The sequence below is a fragment of the Sus scrofa genome, chromosome 7, assembly GCF_054392235.1.
Source record: "Sus scrofa isolate SSC_HxYL_T2T_F1_AM1 chromosome 7, Sscrofa_HxYL_maternal_Yorkshire_Landrace_v2.0, whole genome shotgun sequence".
Classification (NCBI taxonomy): domain Eukaryota; kingdom Metazoa; phylum Chordata; class Mammalia; order Artiodactyla; family Suidae; genus Sus; species Sus scrofa.
In genome coordinates this window covers 64,934,829-64,956,396 of record NC_139389.1, presented here as the reverse complement: position 1 = coordinate 64,956,396, position 21,568 = coordinate 64,934,829, and the positions used below count along the sequence as shown (strand labels likewise).

Sequence of the window (21,568 nt, the reverse complement as noted above, 5' to 3'; positions counted from 1 at the left end):
TGGACAATTACAAAGTGTGTCAGTCTTTAAACAAATGTTATCATTCTCTGAGCTCCAAGCAAATGTCATTTAACAGGTTGTCTAGCGACAACAGGTGTGTTCTGTGCCCACAGCCTCTTCCCGAGGAAGCCATGTCTGAGGAGGAAAAGGGCCTGGGTGACCTGCTGTGAACTTCTGGTCTCATATTTAGCATCTCTCACCACGGGGCTGCCTCCTGGAGGTACCCGTGGAGACCCGGGGGTTATTCCAGAGACTCCTTAGCCACTCAGCAGTCCCAACACCTACCCTTCTCTTTGGTAATCTTCGTCTAGGTTTGACAGGAGCTGCGAGCCCGCCGTGGAGAGGTCAGCCGCAGCCAGGGGCAAGTCCCGATAGGCAAAGTTCACCAGCTGCACGGGAGCAATGCTCTTGGTTTCTTCGTCTACTTGCTGGGAGATGATCTCAACTTCGGAAATTCCTCCTTCTGTGGCAGGCCTGTGATGAGGGGGAAGACAACAGGACAGAGTCGTTCCTCGGGAACAAGGTGATGTTTCCAATGCCCCAAGGAAACGGAAGAGAATATGCCAGGAAGGATGCTCTGCTATGGGGGTTGGGGGCGTGAGGTCACCATCCTCCCCCACTGGGCACTCCAGGGACTGGACTGAGGCCTGACCCACCCGACCTCCTCCACCAGCTGGGAAAAAGTGGAAGCATGCTTGGATCTGAAGATAGAAGCTTTGAGGACAGGGTCTTTCATCAAAAGGAGATAAAGAGGTGTTCCTGTTGTGGTAGCTCCGTGGGTTAAGGACCCAACATTGTCTCTGTGAGGATGCAGGTTCAAACCCTGGACTCGATCAGTGGGTTCAGGATCGGATGTTGCTGTGGTTGGTCACAGCCGCGGCTCAGATCCAGTGGGCCTCAGCTGCAGTTCGGCCTCTAGGCTGGGAACTTCCACATGCTGCAGGTGTGGTGGTAAAAGAGAAAAAAAAAAAAAAAATCGGGGGTGGGGGTGGGGAAGGTAGAGACCCAGGTGGAAACTCTGCCAACCAGCAAAGCCAGGACTTAGACTTTTCAGCTTATAAGTCCCATGTTGGAATAATATATTCTTTTAAATTCTCTCCTGGGCTTCTTGGTAAAGGTCTGTGGGAATTCTTCTATAATCAGTTACGCGAAAGAGAAGAGAGGTATTTGTTCACAACTGGATGTGGGGAGCCAATTTGGAGACCTGGAGGGACCAAGGGAGCTCTGGGGCAATGAGGACTGGAGGGACCAGCTGTCCTGGGTGCCCCTCCCTCCCTGCTTGAATTGGTCCTACCTTGGCTCCCTTTTGAAGGGTGAGAGTAAGAAATGGGGGTCATGTGATCAAACCTCTGAGGAGCTGTGGGTCTCCTCCTGGGCTACTGTCAGGCTCACAGGGCCCTGCAAATAATCCACAACTCCACTGGCGTGACAGGGCACCTCGGCCGGGGGGCAGGATCACCTCCCAATGCCCCAGGGGTATCTGGTAATTGTGGAGGCATCTGTGGCTATCACAATGACAGGAATGGGGACATGACACATCCTGCAGTGTGTTCACAGCTAGGGACTATCCACCAAGAGTGACCCTGTGAAGAGATGGTGGGCCGGGTCGTTTTAACTTCCTGGGGTGACATCTTTGGCCTCCCCAACATGTCCTGGACCCTATCTGACCCCAGTAGGTTGTGAAGGGCTGGGTCTTGTGCTTATGGCCAAAATCAATGGAGAGGAGTGAACATAAAATATTAGAGGGAACACAGAAAGGCTAGTTTTTTGGGTTTGGGGGGATTTTTTTTTGTTTGTTTTTTGTTATTGTTGTTGCTTTTTTTTTTTCCCCATACATGCAGTATATGGAAGTTCCCAAGCTAGGAGTCGAATCAGAGCTACACCACAGCCACAGCTACGCAGGATCCGAGCCATGTCTGCCACCTACACTGGCAAAACCAGATCCTTAACCCACTGAGTGAGGCCAGGGGTCGAGCCTGCATCTGCATGGATACTAGATAGGTTTGTTACCATGGAGCCATGAGGCCAGTTTTAATGCTGAGGTAGCAGCCCAGCCTGCTGTAGACTGTTCTTAGGCTCCTGTGCTGACTCCAACACTGACTTCTGGTCCTCCTCCAGGACCTTCGTTTCTCCACTTGAAGCATAAGGCAGGGAGAGAGGGGCTCTGTTCCTTCTCTGTGATCTGACATGGGGCAGAGAGATGAGGGGTGGGTGGGAGGGGCCCTGGAGTGATAAGTTCCTACATGCAGCCAGACAGGTCTACATTCTAAACGTTTCTTTTCCAGCCCCTGTTGAAAGTGGGAAAATTATGGCAGTTATTCAGGCAATACAGAACCAATGCTGCCTACTTCTCTTCTGCTTGAATCATCCAGATAATTGAGGGGAAAACGGGACTTTTTTCTTTGAACACCACAGGCTACCTGAATTCACCAAGTAATTTCCAGTGCCCCAGTTCCCTTCTGTCGGCCTTATTTAAACCTTAGCTCTTCGCTGCCTGTCAAGCGCAGATCACAGTATTCATCGTAGTGTGACATTTCCCGAATGACTCAAGATCTTCAGACAGAACCAGTCACAGGATGTGAAGCGTCTGTGTTTCTCAACAATTGAAATAAAAGTGTGGGTGTTCACGGGGGGAATCCTGGCTCCTCCAGGTGTTTCCAAAAGAGTAGATGCTGGGTCGAGTGTGTTCTCTTCTTGTGGAAACTATGGACTGCCAGACCAAACACATAGAGCTTTCCCATGGGATGATCACAGAGGGCTGGGTGAGTTTCTGAGACTAACTAGCAGGAGGAGGCTCTGAGAAGCCTGGAATGAGCCCCTACCGACTTTCCTGCCCTTGGGTCCCCTCGGGTCCCCTCCGGCCAATGGTCAGAGTAGCCCGGCACCATCTCTTGTCATGTGACCATCCCAGCAGGAAGAGACCAGGCCTCCTCTGCAGACAGTGAAGGTTATAGCCATAGTGGATATGGAGAGCACTTGAGTGGACCACATGTATCGGCGGCTCCGTTCTTCACCCTCGCTTTGCCATGTGACTTTGCAGCTTCCCATCAAAAAGAAGAATCTATTTCCCCACAGTGATGCTAGGTTCCATCATGAGACTTCTTTTGGCCACTGGGATATTAGCAATCCCACTGGAAACCAATTAGTTTTGGCTTACAGAATCCCTCTGCCTTTTCAAACTGAAAAATGAGATGACATTAGCAAGACAACTCAGAGAAAAGGCAGAGTTTAACAAGTTGTTTCAATATCAGGCTCAAGGATAAAACCACTTGGAGCCCATCTCTATAGGGCTGGGGAAGCAGCTATGGGCTGTACCCCCAATTCTGAGGTACCAATTCAGTATCCACAGAGAGCAGATCCCAATGCTACTTACTGTGGATTGGTCATGTTGAAAGATGCAACCAGGGCCATGGGTTTTCTTGGTGTTTAGTGGGGCTCAGCTGTCTTAAAGCCTGACGTCAGCATTTCCAAGGGGGGTTCTATAAGACATACAAATATGGTGCCCTGAAAACAAAGAATTGAATAGTAGGAATTTATTACACTCAGATGCCAAACCAACGTCCTCCTAAGTTCAGCTAGAAATGAAAGCCTTTAGAACTTTCTTCCATATAATAGACTTTCCTTCAAAGTGATATTGAACAGGTTCCTACCATTGCCCAGGGAGATAACAATAGGCAGAATTTCTCTTTTTTAGAGATGAAGAAGTAGGCCCAGAGTGACAAGGTGACCTTTCTGTGTCACGCAGAGAAGGCAGAGAGCCAGGCTGGACCATAGCCCTTTCTACTAAACAGCCAAGTAAAAACCAGGGTAACTTCATACTTCAGCTTTAGGAATCTCAAAAATCAGGTTTGTCTCAAATATCTCAAGAGTTAAAAAAAAAAAAAGAGGGAGTTCCTGCTGTGGCTCAGTGGTAATGAACGTGACTAGGATCCATGAGGATGGCAGGTTCGATCCCTGGCCTCGCTCAGTGGGTTAAGGATCTGGCGTTGCCGTGAGCTGTGGTGTAGGCTGCAGATACTGCTTGGATCTGGCATTGCTGTGGCTGTGGTGTAGGTGGACAGCTACAGCTCTGATTTGACCCCAAAGCCAGGGAACTTCCATATGCCGTGGGTGCAGCGCTAAAAAAAAGCCAAAAAAAACAAAACAAACAAAAAAAAAACAACCCTCCAATATTTTCCCACGAATTTCTTTCCCCTGAGATTTCCCTCCCTTCTGGTAGTTCTGTCTCTCTACTGTTCCTCTTCCCAGTTGGGTCTGTCCAGGAGAGAGGCTGTACACCCTGGAGTCAGGCTGTCTGCAGTCAGAGCCTAGCTCCCACTCACTAGCCCTGTCCTAAGTTTCCCTGCCTGTAAAATGGGAATAAGAATAGAACTAACTAAATGAGTTAATACATGTAAAACACTTAGAATAGTGCCTGGCATGTAGTGTTGGCTTTTATCAACACAGTTATTATTTTACAAATTTAAATTGCACAGTCTGTTGAATGTGAGCACATTTGAAAGCATTTGGATGGCTGAGTGTAGTGCTTCCTCTTAAAATCTGGACTCGGTAAATAGAATATACTTTTCTACAAACAGATGCTACAGTACCACCTAGAAGTCTTCTGGAAGAGAGTAATAGTAAGCCAGGATATACACATCAAGGAGACAGACCCACATTTTGGATGATTTTGAACAAGTTACAAGGGAGGTTACTCAAAGGGGCAGTCCTTTTGTAAGTTGCATTCTAATTGCAAACTGCTTTTCCTTTAAGACACCAACCCATGATAAACATGGTCTCCCAATCCTGAAGCTCAGCTCTCAAGGGTCAAAGGAATACAGCTGTTACCTCATGCAAAAGGCAAAGATACTCCGGGTGTGAGAAATATTAAGGGACGGATGGTAAATCTGAAAAGCAGGGAATTGCCTTTAAGTACTATGTAATTAAGAAAAATGAGAGCTCAGGTTAAATCTTGGGAAAGTCTAAAACTTTGAGCAACTGGCAATGAGAGAGATGGAGAGCTTTCTAAAATCAGAAGGGTTTTATTACAGGAGACCCCCGTTTTCACACCTGATGTTTCTGGGGGCAAAAAACAAACTAAAAAACCATGGGACCAAGAATCAGGCAACAGTAAGGAGAAGATGGACAGATTATTTTATAGACACGCTTGCTGGGGGTTTCACCTTACCTTATACCTTCATAAGGGGGACTCTAAACATAAAAATCGGAGCTCTCCCGTATCTATAGTATTAATTGTATAGTGAAGTCAAAAAGTTCTCCATTCCATAACATAGCTTTAGTCAGTCTCAGTCTTGTCTGCTCTCTCTACAAAGCCTCAAGTGAATCAACTCCTCCAGGTGGTAGGACTGGTCCTGTGGATTGTCCACCCTCGACCAACAATGAAGTCTGGATGGAGTATCCACAAAAAGGAGACCAGGTGAGCAATAGGCCCTTCCAGAATGGTGGGGTTTTTTTGCTTTTTTGTTTTGTTTGATTTTTGTCTTTTTAGTGCCACACCTACAGCATATGGAGGTTCCCAGGCTAGGGGTTGAATTGGAGCTGTAGCAGCTGGCCTACGCCACAGCCACAGCAATGCTAGATCCAAGCCTTGTCTGTAGCCTACACCACAGCTCACAGCAATGCTGGATTCTTAACCGGATGAATGAGACCAGGGATTGAACCTGCGTCCTCATGGATATTAGTGAGATTTGTTTCCACTGAGCCACAACAAGAACTCCCAGAATGGTATTTTAACAAGTTGTATTCCCAGATGAGCGCTTTACGTGCTATACAAGATATTTGCTCTGTGGAGAATATATTAGGAAGGTCTTTGCTTCCATGGACCTTCTAGTCCAGCTAGGCGGGCAAGCTGAAACATACAAAACTCCAACTTTTGCATCCTCTTGGTAGTGAAGAACAAGAAAAACTTGATAAATCTGTATTTGTAAATAATAAACATGAACGACTATATTAATATATGATGGCCAATCTAAAACACACATAAAAAGTAGAAATGAAAAGGATTTAAATTTTTTTCAATTTGACTTTTTAGGAAGGAAAATTGAGAACTGTATAATTTCTAGTTACCCATCACCCAGCTTCAACAGTCATCAGCCCAGGGACAGTCTTGGTTTCTCTATATCCTGCCCATTCCCCACCCTTCATAATTATTTTGAAACAAATCTTGGAAGTCATGTCATTCATCTGTAAATGTTTCACTGTGTAGGTTGAAGAATGAGGATAAGGATTCCTTAGAAAAGATGAAACCACAGGACTATCCTCACCCCTAAATCAACATTTATTTTTATTAAAGTATAGTTGATTTGCAGTGTTGTACCAATTTCTACTGTACAGTAAAGTGACCTAGTCATATATATATATATATATATATATATATATATTCCCTTATCTTCCATCATAGGAAAGATAAGTGACCTAGTCATATATATATATATATATATATATTCCCTTATCTTCCATCATAGGAAAGATAAGTGACCTAGTCATATATATATATATATATATATATATATATATATATATATATATATATTCCCTTATCTTCCATCATAGTCCATCCCAAGAGACTGGATATAGTTTCCTGTGCTTATTATAGGACCTCATTGTTTATCCATTCTAAATGTAATAGTTTGCATCTAATAACCCCAAATTCCCAGTCCATTCCATCCCCTTCCCTCACCCTTGACAACCACAAGTCTGTTCTCTATGTCTGTGAGTCTGTTTCTGTCCATTTGTGCCATATTTTAGATTCCATGTATAAGTGATATCATATGGTTTTTGTCTTTCTCTGACTTCACTGAGTGTGATAATTTCTAGTGTCATCCATGTTGCTGCAAATGGCATTATTTTGTTCTTTTTATGGCTGAGTAGTATTCCATTGTATATATAACAATATTTTCTTAATATGATCAAATTCCAGGAATTGTTCACATTACCCATTTTTTCTGTAGTTATTTATTTATCTTTTGTCTTTTGAGGGCTGAACCCACAGCACGTGGAGGTTCCCAGGCTAGGGGTTGAATCATAGTTTCCAGCCTACGTCAGAGCCACAGCAATGCCAGATCTGAGCCACGTCTGTGACCTACACCACAGCTCACAGCAACGCCAGATCCTTAATCCACTGAGGGAGGCCAGGGATCGAACCTGCAATATCATGGCTCCTAGTCGAATTTGTTTCCACCACGCCACAACAGGAACTCCATGTGATTTTGTTGTTTTTTTTTTTTTGTCTTTTTGCCATTTCTTGGGCTGCTCCCACGGCATATGGAGGTTCCCAGGCTAGGGGTCGAATTGGAGCTATGCCAGAGCCACAGCAACGCGGGATCCGAGCCACATCTGCAACCTACACCACAGCTCATGGCAATGCCGGATCCTCAACCCACTGAGCAAGGCCAGGGATCGAACCCACAACCTCATGGCTCCTAGTCGGATTGGTTAACCACTGAGCCACGACGGGAACTCCTCCATGTGATTTTTTAAAAGGTGTGTTGAATCAGCAGTCAAACAAGGTGCACACATTAAGACTGGTTAGTATGACTCTTAAATCTCATTTAATCTGTAGGTTTCCCCCTCCATCTCATTTTTTCCATGCAGTTCACTGTAAAAACTGGGTCATTTATCTCAGGAAGTTTCCCACAGTATGGATTACAGAGATTGTATGCCTTTAACATGTTCTTCTGTCCTCTATATTTCTTGTAAATTTTAGTCTATAGACTTTAATCAGATTCAGGTTCTTTTTTTTTTCCCCCAAGACTATAGGTGGCATCATGACTCCCATTTGGAGACATAGGGTATCTTCTTTTTTAAGAAGATTAAAAAACAACCATTAACAACCATTGACAATCATTTCCTAGGTCCATTAGGGCTTACAAAAGGGCCATATTATAATGGAACATTACTCAGCCATAAAAAAGACAAAATAATGCCATTCGCGGCAACATGGAAGGAGCTAGAGACTCTCATACTAAGTGAGGTAAGCCAGAAAGAAAAAGACAAATACCATATGATATCACTTATTTGTGAAATGTAAAATATGGAACATAATATGATCCTATCTAAAAATAACAAACAAACAAAAAACAAAAACAGACCATGGCCAAGAAGGGCAGACTTGGGGTTCCAGGGTGGGGGGAAAGGGGAGGGAGTGGAGGGATGGGCCTTTTGGGGGTTTCTGAGGATGCAAACTGTTACATCTGGAGTGGATGGGCAATGGGACCTTACTGTACAGCACAGGGAAATGTGTGTGATTGTGTCTTGATCAGTTCTGTTTCATCAGAACTTGATGAAACACTGTAAATCAACTCTAATAATAATAAAAATGAAAAAAAGGGCCAAATTATGATTTCGCTTTCCTTCCTCATTTATCAGCTTTTCTGAAGACAAACTCCCCCTCATCAACTATTTGATTTGCCTAAGGCATAGTTCATATAGAAAAGGAAGGACAAATGTTTAACTTCCCCCTTTTTTTATTGGTTCTCAAAATAAATTGGAATCTTATCTTCTAAAGTCGATCAATGAGGTCTTTTTGTTTTTGTTGCTGTTGATTTATTTTCTACAGTATCCCTACTTTAACTACTCACTCAGCAGGGGCTGAGTAGGGGAGCAGGCTCCCCAGAAAGGGGGCCAGCAATTTCCTGGAAGGAGATGGAGGTGTGTGGAAGAAATGATTAGCATCTCCAGAACATGGCAGAGATGAGGTAGGAGCGAGGGTAAAGTCACATTTGAATGACAGTGAGTAGGCTGCTTCAGAAGTTTTGACCCTTAACAAGTAGCACATAGACGGCAAAATCCCTTATGATAGTGTTTTTTAAAAAATAATATTTTTCAAATGAAATAGCGCCCAAAGCACAAGCCTAGCACGAAGCAGGTGTAGTCTAGCACTCTATAAATGAACATCTGAAGTGCAAACCTGCTGTCTCATAAACTTAGTAAAAGTAGAAGAGAAAAGCTGTTTTGGATTTATTTGGTCTGGCTGTGGTGGGGAGTTAGGCTGCTTTTTGAACTTGAGTAAAATTCCAGTCTCTTCTACTTGTTGCTCACAAGTCTGTCTATGTAATTTACCAAGACCATGTTTGCTGGTTCTAGCCAGATCTGCAAAGTTGAAGCTGGCATCCCAGGAACCTTAGAGCTGAAAAGGGCTTCTAAGATCAAGTAGTCAGTTCCTTCACCTAGCAGGTGAGAAAATCCATACTTCCGCTCACTGTCCCCAGGGGTGACCTGGTCTATTCCTCATCCCTTACTTGTGTGACAGCCCCCCTGACATACATGACCTGCTTTCAGACACATTCCGTTGGTTAGCAAGCCTGGTTATACTCAGAATCACCTGAAAGCCTTTTGGGAAACATTTTCATAGACTACACTGCAGAAACGCTGAATCAGAACTCTGCAGGTGGAGTTTGAGAATCTTTTTTAAGTTCCCTAGGTGTTTCTGATATGTAACCACTCCATTTGACCCTCGATAGCATTGGTTCTTAAACTTTCCATTGTACCTGAATCACATGAAAGGTTTATGAAAACAGATTGCCGGCCAACCATCAAGTTTCTAATTTAGTATGTCTGAGGTGGGGAGCTTGAGAAATTACATTTTGAAGAAATCCTAGGGTATAATGATTTGCTGGTCCACAGACTACACTCTAATCTTCTGAATCAGAAAGTTTTCTTGAGATAATAAAGAAGGGATTTTTATCCTTATGTATTCTGCATACAAAGCTAGTATGGTGGAATTGTCAGCAAAACCTACCCTGGCCAAATTAAAGATGACCAGGTATATCATTTAGGAATACTTTTTTTTTTTTTTTTTGCAAGTTACAAAATATCTAAGAGTGACTTAGGCAATGAAGAATTTTAATTATCTTACATAGCAAGAGGCCTGGAGGCAGTGGCGCAAAGATATCACCAAGGACCCAAGCTCTTTGCATCTTTCCATTCCCTCATCCTCATACTGGTTGCCTTGTGGTTGCAGAATGGCTGCTGCAGCTCCAGCTTGCACATCCTCACACTAGCTTTCAAATGAGAAGAATCATAGGTTTTCTTCTCACAAAGCTTTGATCTTTTATTCAGCAGTCATTATCTTTCCAAGCCCTCTAGCCAACATCTGATGTCTCTTGGGCAGAGCTGGGTCACATGGTCACTGAAAAAGAACTAGGGAAAATGCACAGCTGGACAAGGGAGTGATGTGAGAGCCTAGACCAGTCCTGATTCATCCTCTGGGGCTGGGCATCTTGTTCCCATAAACAAACCTCAGTTCTCTTAGCAAGCAAGAAGCAGAAAGGAGCTCCTGTAAGTATAACTGTCTGCCAGACCAGGTTTGGATACTTCTGAGATGGTTTTGAGGCTCAGCTGGATTTCCAAACAAGACTGGACAAATGCAAGTAAGTGGCTGGCAAGAGATATTAAAGATGTGCTCTTATCAAACCTCAGGGCGCTTTTGTTCAGAGAGCATTGCATGCAGGTGGGGTTCAGATTTTTTTTTGATTTTTGTCTTTTAGGGCCACACCCATGGCATATGGAGGTTCCCAGGCTAGGGGTCAAATTGGAGCTGTAGCTGCTGGCCTACATCGCAGCCACAGCAATGCCAGATCCAAGCTGCATCTGCAAACTACACCACAGCTCATGGCAACGCCAGATCCTAAATCCACCGATCGAGGCCAGGGATCAAACCTGCATCCTCATGGATACTAAGCAGATTTACTTCCACTGAGCCATGACTGAAACTCTTGGGTTCAGTTTTGACATCATAAAGCTCACTATAGAATCAGCTTCTAGGGAGAAGCCACCGAGCATAGGCACCTTTCACAGACAAGATGTTCCACACCCCAGAAGGAGAAGGCTAGGTTTCTCGAGCTAGAAGAGAAAGGCTTCTGTATAACAACACAGGGTCATCCTTGTTGTTACCCTGACCCATTCATACTGTGCTCTGTAACAAGGAGCTAAAGTGAAGGAAATCGATTATGTCCCCGAGCATTCTCCCACTTTTTTTTTTTTTAGTTTCTTTAGGGCCTACTCACAGCATATGGAGGTTCCCAGGCTAGGGGTCAAATTGGAGCCACTAGCATACACCACAGCCACAGCAATATCGGATCCAAGCCACGTCTGTGACCTACACCACAGCTCATGGCAACACCGGATCCATAACCCACTGAGCGAGACCAGGGATCGAACCTGTGTCCTCACGGATGCTAGTCAGATTCGTTTCCGCTGAGCCACGACGGGAACTCCATCCCACTCTAATCTCCAGCCTACTGCATAATCCTTAGCCACTGAATAAGCGGGCAGGGAGCCCACAACAGCTCTTCCGCTCGCTGCAGCACAGTCTCCTGTGGACCCTTCTTACTTTCTATTATTCACTTCTCTTCACTCACATAGTAATGCAGCCCCTCAACTATAACCCGTCTCCTAAAGCAGGGGAAACACAAGACAAGAAGATCACACCAAACTAGTGAAATTACTCAGGTATTCTGGGAAGAAAACCAAGAGGACCATTATTCTAATCCTTCCTTTCTTCTCAACACATCTTCCCTTACAAACACTTCCCTGAGTCGTCCCTATTGGGACAAAGCATCCTTTGGCTCCTTGCTCCTGGCTGGCCTGGGCAGAAAAGCATGCCCTGCCCTGCCCCCCAACAGGTACTCCGAGCCCCCAGCCTGATGTCATTTTCCCTCCAGAATTCCGCAGAGCTTCTGGGGGACTCGAATATCTAGGATTTGTAGAAGCATCAATAATGAGCTAGGGCTGTAGTAGATGCCCTGTTGCCCTAACATCCCCTCACTCTGCCCCCCGCCTCTGCCCCAGTCAAGCAAATCTTACATATAAACACCACTCTTTGCAAATCTCTGAAGCAATCTTTGGCTGTACATGACCGAAACTAAAACATGTTAAGAACCCAGATATAATTAACATTGCCATTGAATTCCACATGGCACCAGGGAAGGGACTATTCTTTGGTAAATGGGGGGGGGGGGGGAGTTCTTTTTCTTTAACTTTTCATGCCACAGATGGTAGGATACAAAAGTGACCTCACTCTCATGCTCATGCTCCCTATATCAATGCCCCATTTGTCACTGTCACAGACTAAATGTTGAAGATTCACATGTTGAAAACCTTATCCTCAGGGTGATGGTATTAGGAGGTAAGGCCTTTGGAAGGTAACTAGGTCATGGGGAAAGGGCCCTTGAGAATGGGATTAGTACCCTTACAAGAAGAAACTCAAGAGAGATGACATCTTAGCCACGTGAAGATATAACCAGAAGACTGCTGGCTGCAAACCAGGAGGGGAGTCCTCACCAGATCTGCCAGCACCTTGACCTTGGACTTCCCAGCCTCCAGAACTGTGAGAAAGAAATGCGTATGGTTTAGGCCCCCACCCCACCCCCAGCCTATGGTATCCTGTCACAGCAGCCCAAAGGGCCCAAGACAGTCACATCACGTTTCGCTGCCCGCTCCCCTGTCACTGGGCTTGGCCATATGACTTGCTATGTCCAAGTAGACTGGAAACTGTCATGGTTAGTTTTGTGTGTCAGCTTGACACATAAAGGGATATTTGGTTACACAGCATTTATGGGAGCATATTTCTGGATGAGATTAACATTTGAATTGGTAGACTGAGTCAAGTGGGTTGCCCCTCCCTAGTCGAGGCCTCATGCAAGCTGCTCAAGGCCTGGAGAGAATAAAAGACTAAGACTAACTGTTCTTTATAATACAGTTAAAATCATAAAGTTCTTTATAATCTCTCTCTCTCTGTTTTTGTTTTTTTGGTATTTTTAGGGTTGCACCCACAGCATATAGAAGTTCCTAGGCTGGGGGCTGAATTGGAGCTGCAGCCACCAGCCTATACCACAGGCACAGTAATGCCAGATCCGAGCTGCGTCTGTGTCCTACACCACAGCTCACGGCAACACCGGATCCTTAACCACTGAGCGAGGCCAGGGATTGAAACTGCATCCTCATGCATACTAGCTGGGTTCATTACCGCTGAGCCATGATGGGAATTCCCTATAGTAAATCTCTTTATGCACCCTCCCCCCATCTTATTGGTTCTGTTTCTCTGTAGAACCCTGATGATCACACCAGCAAACATGAAAAGCACTCGTGTGCCTGGACTCACCCTCTCTCTTACTCATTTCCATGACTGCCTGCATGTCCAGTCACCCCAGCCAAGGCCAGCCAACAGCCAGCTGCCCCTTGGCATGTAAGTTCAGTCAAGACCAGAAGGGTCACCCAGCTGTGCCCAGGCTTAGTCACAGACTGACAGAACCATGAGCTAAATAAAATCTTGTTTTTTTAAATATAATCATTCTTGGAGTTCCTGCTGTGGTGCAATGGGATCAGAAGCATCTTGGGAGTGGTGGGATGCAGGTTCCATCCTGGCCTGGCACAGTAGGTTAAGGTCACAGCTGCAGCTCAGATCTGATCTCTGGTCCGGGAGCTCCGTATGCCATGGATGGCAAAAAAGAAAAAAAAAATTCATTCTTTAGTCATTTATTAGCACCCGCTATGTTCTAGGAAGTATACCAAATATTGAGGTTATTGAGATAAATGAGACATGATCTCCACACTCAAGAAACTCATGGGATAGTGAGAAAGACAGATGCAGAGAAAGAAATTAAAATTCAAGGAGGTGAGAAGAATGAAACATTACAAAGCAGTGTTTTGAAAGCTGTAAACTTCCTTATTAATATTAGGAAACTAATAACTTTTCGCAGCTGGCAGACACAATTCCCTTCTGCCTTCAGTCATCTGTGATGAAAGGTTTGTTTCTTTAAGCCCATGAACTTCTGGAGGTGGTTTGTTATGTGGCATTTTGTGGCAATAGATTACTGATACATTACAGATAAATGGCCACTGCAACACATAAACTAATGCAAAGTTTACATGTTACACACAAAATAAAATATTTTCTTTTTAGGGCCACACCCACAGCATATGGAAGTTCCCAGGCTAGGGGTTGAATTGGAGCTGCAGCTGCCAGCCTACCCCGCAGCCACAGCCACATCAGATCCAAACGGCGTCTGTGACCTACACCACAGCTCACAGCAATGCTGGATCCCTGACCCACTGAGTGAAGCCAGGAATCGAACCTCGTGGATGCCAATCAGATTCGTTTCCACTGTGCCACAATGGGGACTCCAAATATGTATATTTTTAAAAAGATAAACCTCCCTCTAGCCTTCGTTTTAACCCTCCATCTCTCACTTTAGGTCTTATGTTAATACCCAGGTGTAGAAATCCTTGCTCAGAAGTATGGAAGCACTAACCCACATACATAGGTTAATCTTTGTGGGTTTGTATTTAACAAAATAAAGTCAACACTATACTTTTCTTTTATCACTAAGCAATATAACGGACATCCTTTCTGGTCAGTAGATAAAGATTTATACTTTTTCTAACTTAATTCGCGCGCACACACACATATGCACATACTTATATAACTTTATATAAATTGCTAATCCTAAATTTCATGTCTTTAGTAGCACCTGCATTTTCTCTTTTGCTTCATTACCTGCTTCACTGTCATCCTCTCGCAATATTCATATGCACACACACAAATGTTAAACTTGTGTATATTTTTCCTTACTTTTCTTTGGGTTTATACAATTGTATGTAAATATACATTTCATTGTTTTGTTTTATGAAAATATATTATTCATACTTACATGTTTTTTTGCTTTTCCCATTCAACAGTATCTTATAGAAATCCCTCTCTTCCAAATCAGATAGTAAAACCCAAATTCATTCTTTTATTAATGGCTGCATTATATTCCATGGTATGAATTCTCCATAATCTAACCATTTCCCTGTTGAGGGGCAGTTTTAGATATATTTTTGGCCAGTTTTGAACAATATTACAAGAAACATCCTTATATACATTTCATTAGGCATTGGTATTTGTATTTGTGTGGCTAAATTCCCAGGAGTGAAATAACTGGGCTAAAGAGTACATATCTTAAATTTTAATAGTTAAAATAAGATTGCTATGCAGAAAAAAAGGATTGCTTTGCAAAGGGCTGTAGCAATTCACACTTCACAGCAAAGTACAAAAGTTCCCTTTTTGAGGGAGAATCTTAATCATTTGCCAGCTGTGAGGGTGGCTGTAGACCAGATAAGTCCAAATACTTGCTTAATTACACCCTCTCCCCCATTGAGCACTGGAGTGAAAATGGAGGACAAGGGTGAAACCAAAAATAGCAATAGATGCCCTTATGCTACCAAAAAAAAAAAAAAAAAACCCAAAAAACAAAAAACAAAAACCAAACAGTTAATTGACTTAGGAACTACACTCTCACAGTATTTGAGTTGTTTCAGAAACAATCAATCCCGTGAGGACCCTGTTTTCTTCCTTGGGCCATAAACCCTAACCCCCTAAACTAAGCCAACCACATAATCAGTCCCTAGGTTCTTCCCTGGGCCTGTCTCCTATACACCCCCAGGAGTTAGAAGCTGGGATCTATGGAAGAAGATCTGACTTCCCTGGATATGAGGACAGGAGAGTATCACAGCGGAGGGGTGACCACAGGAAACTCTGGTGCCACCTTCTAACAGTTTCCAGTAACATTTTGGGCACTAACTTATATATTGACATACCTACTTGTTAACAAGAGAGTGTCTTGCTAAAATTTTTCTCCTTTGAGAGTTCTCATTGTGGCTCAGCGGAAACAAATCTGACTAGCATCCATGAGGACACAGGTTCGATCCCTGGCCTCGCTCAGTGGGTTAAGGATCCAGCGTTGCCGAGAGCTGTGGTGTAGATGGAAGATGCGGCTCTGATTTGGTGTTGCTGTGGCTGTGGCATAAGCCAGCAGCTGCAGCTCCAATTCAACCCCTAGTCTCAGAACTTCCATATACGGCAGGTGCGGCCCTAAAAAAAAAAAAGAGAGAGAGAGAGAGAGAGAGAGACAAAGAGAAATTTTTCTCCTTTGATAATGATTTTTGTCCAGCTGGTCAGGAACTATATTCTGATTTAAGCCTGCTATATTCTACCCACACTGTCTGCCAGCTTAGAAATACGAATGGTGTGTGGACCTCCTCAGGTGGACCTGCAGGGGCAAGTCTGATCACAGGGGAGACTAGGACCAACCCTATCCTTGAAGGGCTTTCTCCAAAGTGGCAATTCAAGCAGAGGTAGGGAGCTGTCAGGAACCAAAGGGTGACCTGTGCCCCACTTCCAACAGGTCAGGATGTCCTTCCAGTTCAGTGGAGAGAGCCTGGCCACAGACTCACTCTGAATGGTCAAGGGAATCTAGCTCCTGGGGCCATGCTTTCTACAAACCAAATAATAGTCATGCCAAGTTGGCCCACCTCCTTGGTTAACAAAGACACATAAATCCAAGACACTTTTTCTTCTGATAGACTGGGGAATATTTATAATAACTAGTACTGATGATGGTGTGGGAAAATGGCCATTCACACACATTGTTGATAGAAGTATACATTGTTGTACATTGGCTGAAGGGTAATTTGACAATATTTATCAACATTATTTTAATGTGCACACTCTTTGACCCAGCAATGCCAATGTTAGGGGATACATTTTAAGGAAACGAAGAATGGATATACACATAAACACACATATACAAGTTTGTTGAACTGTTATAAGAGCACCACACCTAGCATATAGTAGATGCTCTACAAATATCTGTTGATAGAGAATCAATAAACTAATAAATTGAGAGCAATGTAAATGTCTATCAATAGGAGACTGGTTAAATAAATTAATTTCTGTATTATGGAATATGCATACCTACTATTGAAAAGGGTGAAGTTGAAAATATTCCATAGAGCTAAAGATTGGGAAGAACTTTCCAGATTGGGAGGGAACTTTTTGGAATAATGGCTATATCATAAATCTTGAATGTGGTGATGGCTCCAAATGTGCAATTAAAATGTGTGCTTCTTATTGTTTATAAATAGCTTTCACTAATATGGTTGATATTTTTTTAAATGGATAAAGGTGTACCATTCCCACTAACATGGAATTGTCTGAAATGTAACATTAAATTCAAAAGTAGGTTATAAAATACATGATGAGCCCACCTGCATAATATAGAGAGAAAACATGTGGAATGGGTGTGGAATGGGACTTTTCCTATTCTCCTAGAGTTTTGCAGATGCCCTCAAGTTGAGGACAAAGATGGTAAGTGTTCACATTTTCTAAAGAGAGATATCAGACCATCTATTTGGAACATACTAACAGATGGTCAAGCTGGTCCAGTAACTACTACTCCCCACAGCTTATGGGAGAGAAGGCTAGAGAAACCCATGCCAGACTCCCAGGCAGGCGGGGGCAAGGGAGATGGCAGGTGGGGACAGAGAGCAGTGGTGGGAGCAACCTGCCCTTAACCACCAGGCTAATCAAGGATGCGGCATCAGTCAACGTTCTTAATGAAAATTAAACTCCATAGTTTAAGCAGAGTATGTTTTTGTTTTGTTTGCTTTTTGCTCTTTTTTTTTTTTTTTCACTTTTTTTAAGGCCGCACCTGCAATACATGGAAGTTCCCAGGCTAGGGGTCAAATTGGAGCTGCAGCTGCTGGCCTACACCCCAGCCATAACAACACGGGGATCCAAGACGTGTCTGCAACCTACGCCACAGCTCATGGCAATGCCAGATCCTTAACCCACGGAGCGAGACCAGGGATCAAACCCAAGTCCTCGTGGATACTAGTTGGATTTGTTACTGATGAGCCATGACAGGAACTCCCAGAGTATGTATTTTTAAAGGATACTGAATCCCAGGTGGGCCAGAGAGCCAGATACAGAAACCATATAGTTAGGACACTGACCAGACCCTGGTGCTGCTCTAACAAAAGCATTGCTGATTTACTCCACCACACCAACATCCTTTCCTTCTCAGCTTTCAAATCCTAGGCCCAGCTCCATCTGACTGGCAGATACAGGTCACACAGCTGCATCCTGGCTTGCCAGGGAGGCCATCACCTTGCATTGGGAGGAGTGGGTCTCAAAATGGGAATTTCCCCAAATCTAGAAAGGCCACAGAAAGGATGCAAGATAATCACAAATATGGAAAGTGCCCTGTAGAGCTATGGATTCCTGTGGACATCTTAACAGGTCTCCATCCAAGAATGCCAGAGGGGTCCCAGGGGCATAGTGCCAAAAGCAAGAACTGACGGTAGCCCTCCAAAGTCAGGCAGGGTATCCAGTGGAATACTGCATGCAACTCCCCTACTGCCCCAGAGGGGTTGGAATGGTCAGAACATAGGAGGTGGGTTTCTAAGGGGCTTGAAAAAGCATCCCTGGATCAGGCTGAGTGAAGAGAGGGAAAAGGGGGTGAGAAGGAGCAGAAGGGCTGATCTGCAGGTCAGGCTGTGTGGACTGTATTGAAGTTTTGATTTCCATGGGCTATTTTAACACCTGACAGTGAGGCTGTCCTAAATCCTGAAAGTGACCAGAAAAGATAAGGCATCTTCCCACATTCCCGTCAGGTGATGGGAAGGGAGAGGCAGCAGAACATGACATCATTTGGTTGTCTCTATCAACCTCCATGCATCTAAAAGGTCCAGATGACTCTATCCAAAATCATTAACAGGTAGGGAAGTGGTATTCCTGAACAGAGGTCTTGTTTCTCAGTACTTTCATGTTCATGAGCATCTCTTGTTTAAAAAGAAAGGATAATGTAGATACAATGAACCTTGAAAGAACTGTACAAGTCTCTGCTAAGCCAGTCACAAAAGGCCACAGAGTGTGTGCTTTCATTTACATGAAATATCCAGAACAGATATATCTCTATAGACAGAAAGCAGATGAGTGGTTGCCAGGAGCTGGGAAGAGAGAAGAACAGGAAGTGACTGCTTAATGGTTACAAGGTTTCTTTCTGGGGTGAGGAAAATGTCCTGGAACTAAATAAGAGTAATGGCTACACAACATGTGTTGTCAATAATGGTACATTTCTGTCATACTAAGTGAAGTAAGTCAGAAAGAGAAAGACAAAAACCATATGATACTACTTATATGTGGAATCTAAAATATGGCACAAATGAACCTATCTATAAAACAGAAACAGACTCGCAGACGTAGAGAACAGACTCATGGTTGCCGAAGGGGAGGGGGAGGGAGTGGGATGGGCTGGCAGTTTGAGGTTAGTAGAAGCAAACTATTACATTTAGAATGGATAAGCAATGAGATCCCACTGTACATTTAGATCAGATAAGCAATGAAGTCCTATTGTACAGCACAGTGTCTTTGGCATAGACCATGGTGGAAGATAAAATAAGAAAGGGAATGTGTGTGTGTGTATGGGTCACTTTGCTGTATCGCAGAAATTGGCACAACACTGCAAATCAACTATAATTTAAAAAAATAAAAATTGTTTTCAATTAGCAAAAAAATAATGGTACCATTTCATGGTATGTGTATTTTACCACAATTTTAAAAACTGGGAAAGCAAAACCAAAAACCACTGAAAACAACAAAAAAACAAACTAGTGTGACTTATACATCTGAAAGGACAGATCCGTAATGTGAACAGTAGTTAACTCCAGGTGATGGGACTACAGAGACCTGCTTACTTCATGTGTTTCCATATTGTCTAGTTTTCCTTAATAGTAAACTAAATCTACGTTTTGACTAAAAAGTATATGTAAGCTAAAAATTGGTATGTGCGTAAAAAAGACAGAAGTAAAGGGCTGTGGGCATTCGGAGGCAGAAAAGACGGCTTCGTGTCTGGGTTCTCGATACTTCCTCAAAGTGCTCTCCAGCTAGGTAGCCTCACCTCCAGGCCTCTTTTCTGGGACACATCTTATGTGCTGCCACCAGTTGACTCCTCTGAAGCATAGCTGTGGTCTGCTCGGTCCCCACTGCTTACTGAACATGGTGTCAATTCCTTGGCCTGTGATTCAGAGCCTGCCACCATCTGGCCTCAACCTTTTAAGCCATTTCTCATCCTTCAGGCACGGTGCTCCAGCTGCCTTGTCCAGACTCTACTGATCCCAGTGCGCAGACACACATACACACACAATTAATCCACCTCTCGGCCTCGCTTACGGGATTCTCTCTGCGTGGAACATGAATCCCCCTATTCCATAAGCCTGAACCATAATAACTGCTCTCCCATCCAACCTCCCATAACCCTGTCACCACCTCCACCTGAAGACAGCTCCTCTCTCCTGCCCACTTCAGGGGTACCTCACTTAGGGCGTGAATCATTTTTCTACCTCATGTAACAGTGGTTAGGTCTCCTGTACCACCTACTCGAGACTATAAGCTCCTTAAGGTAAGGCTTCATGTCAGCAAATTAAAAGAAAAATCTCTCAGGCACACTTCTATGCATCAGATTTAGTTTGATGGCTTTTCTAAAGGCAGAAAAAAATAATACAGGGCCCTTGGATGATCCAATGAGAGTGCTTTCTGCATTGAAAAAGTGCTCCTCGATAACCCACCAAATCTGAGAACAGTGCTCAGCAAGTCAATGCTGTGCTGGGGGCAGCTTGCGGAAGGGCCATCAGCAGTGAATGTGCAAGGTTGTCTTTGTTCCTAAGAAGAAACATGGCTGAGCAATTACCCAGCTACCGATCTCCTCTTGGAATTCAGTAGCACATTAAAAAATTAATAGCTTTATTTTTTTAGAGGAGTTTTAAAAGTTTAGATGAAAAAAGGAAAGTATTGCACATTCCCATGTGATAGCCCCTCCCCCCGCCTCCTACCGTAGCTTCCCCTGTTTTAACATGTTACATTAGTGTGGTATATTTGTTAAAACTGATGAACCAACATAGATACTTCCCTGTTAACAACTAAAGTCCATAGTTTAAGTTATGGTTCACGTATATTTGTGTAGGACATTCCTTGGGTTCCGACAGATTCACACTGGCACGTGTCCACTATGACAGCATCATACAAAGCAGACTCACTGCCCTAAAAATCCCTGTCCCCAAATACCTGGCAACCGCTGATCTTTCCAGTGTGTCCATAGTCTCACCGTTTCCAGAAAGTCACAGAGGTGAAATCTACGGTAACTTTTGCAGTGCAACCCTATCAATGAATAATATGCCTTTAAGGTTCCTCCATGTCTTTTCGTGGCTTGATAGCTCACGTCTTTTTATTGCTGATTGTGTTCCATTGTCTGAGTATACCACAGCGTTCATCTGTTCACCTACTGAAGGACATCTTGGTTTCTTCCAGTATTTGGCAATTATGAAAACACTGCTACAAACATCTGTGTGCAGGTTTTTGTGTGAACATAGTTTTCAGTTCCTTTGGGTACACACTTAGGAGTGTGACTGCAGGATCATGTGGTAAGAGTACATTTATTTTTGTAAGAAACTGCCAAACTATCTTCCAAAGTGGCTGCACCATGTTGCATTCCCACCAGCAATGGATGAGAGTTCTTTGTGCTCTACATCCTCACCAGCTTGTGCTGTTATCAGTGTTCTGGGACTTAAATCATTCTAAGAGGTGTGCAGTGGTACCTTGTTGTTTTAACATGCAATTCTTTCATGACATATGATGTGCAACATCTTTTCATCTGCTTATTTAACACCTGCATATCTGCTTTGGTGAGGTAGCTGTTAGGTCTTTTGCCCATTTTTCAACTGGGTTGTTTATTTTCTAATTATTGAGTTT

General features: G+C 43.7%; 1 protein-coding gene across 23 annotated transcripts in view; it reads right to left on the bottom strand.

Moving 5' to 3' along the window:
* The window catches only part of TMEM266 (transmembrane protein 266), a 128,462-nt gene that overhangs the window by 72,466 nt on the left and 34,428 nt on the right, over positions 1-21,568 (bottom strand). For 13 of the 23 annotated variants that reach the window (XM_084968668.1, XM_084968663.1, XM_084968660.1 and 10 more), the window contains exons 2-3: positions 3,374-3,504; positions 286-474 (exon numbers count right to left, since the gene is read on the bottom strand). Coding sequence is in view for 2 of the 23 variants with exons in the window: in XM_001928832.7 (XP_001928867.4) it covers positions 286-474; positions 3,374-3,411 (227 nt within the window). In the remaining 21 variants the exon portion in view is untranslated. The remainder of the gene's footprint in view (positions 1-285; positions 475-3,373; positions 3,505-21,568) is intronic. The other 10 variants (XM_084968674.1, XM_084968675.1, XM_084968666.1 and 7 more) reach the window with 1 other exon arrangement.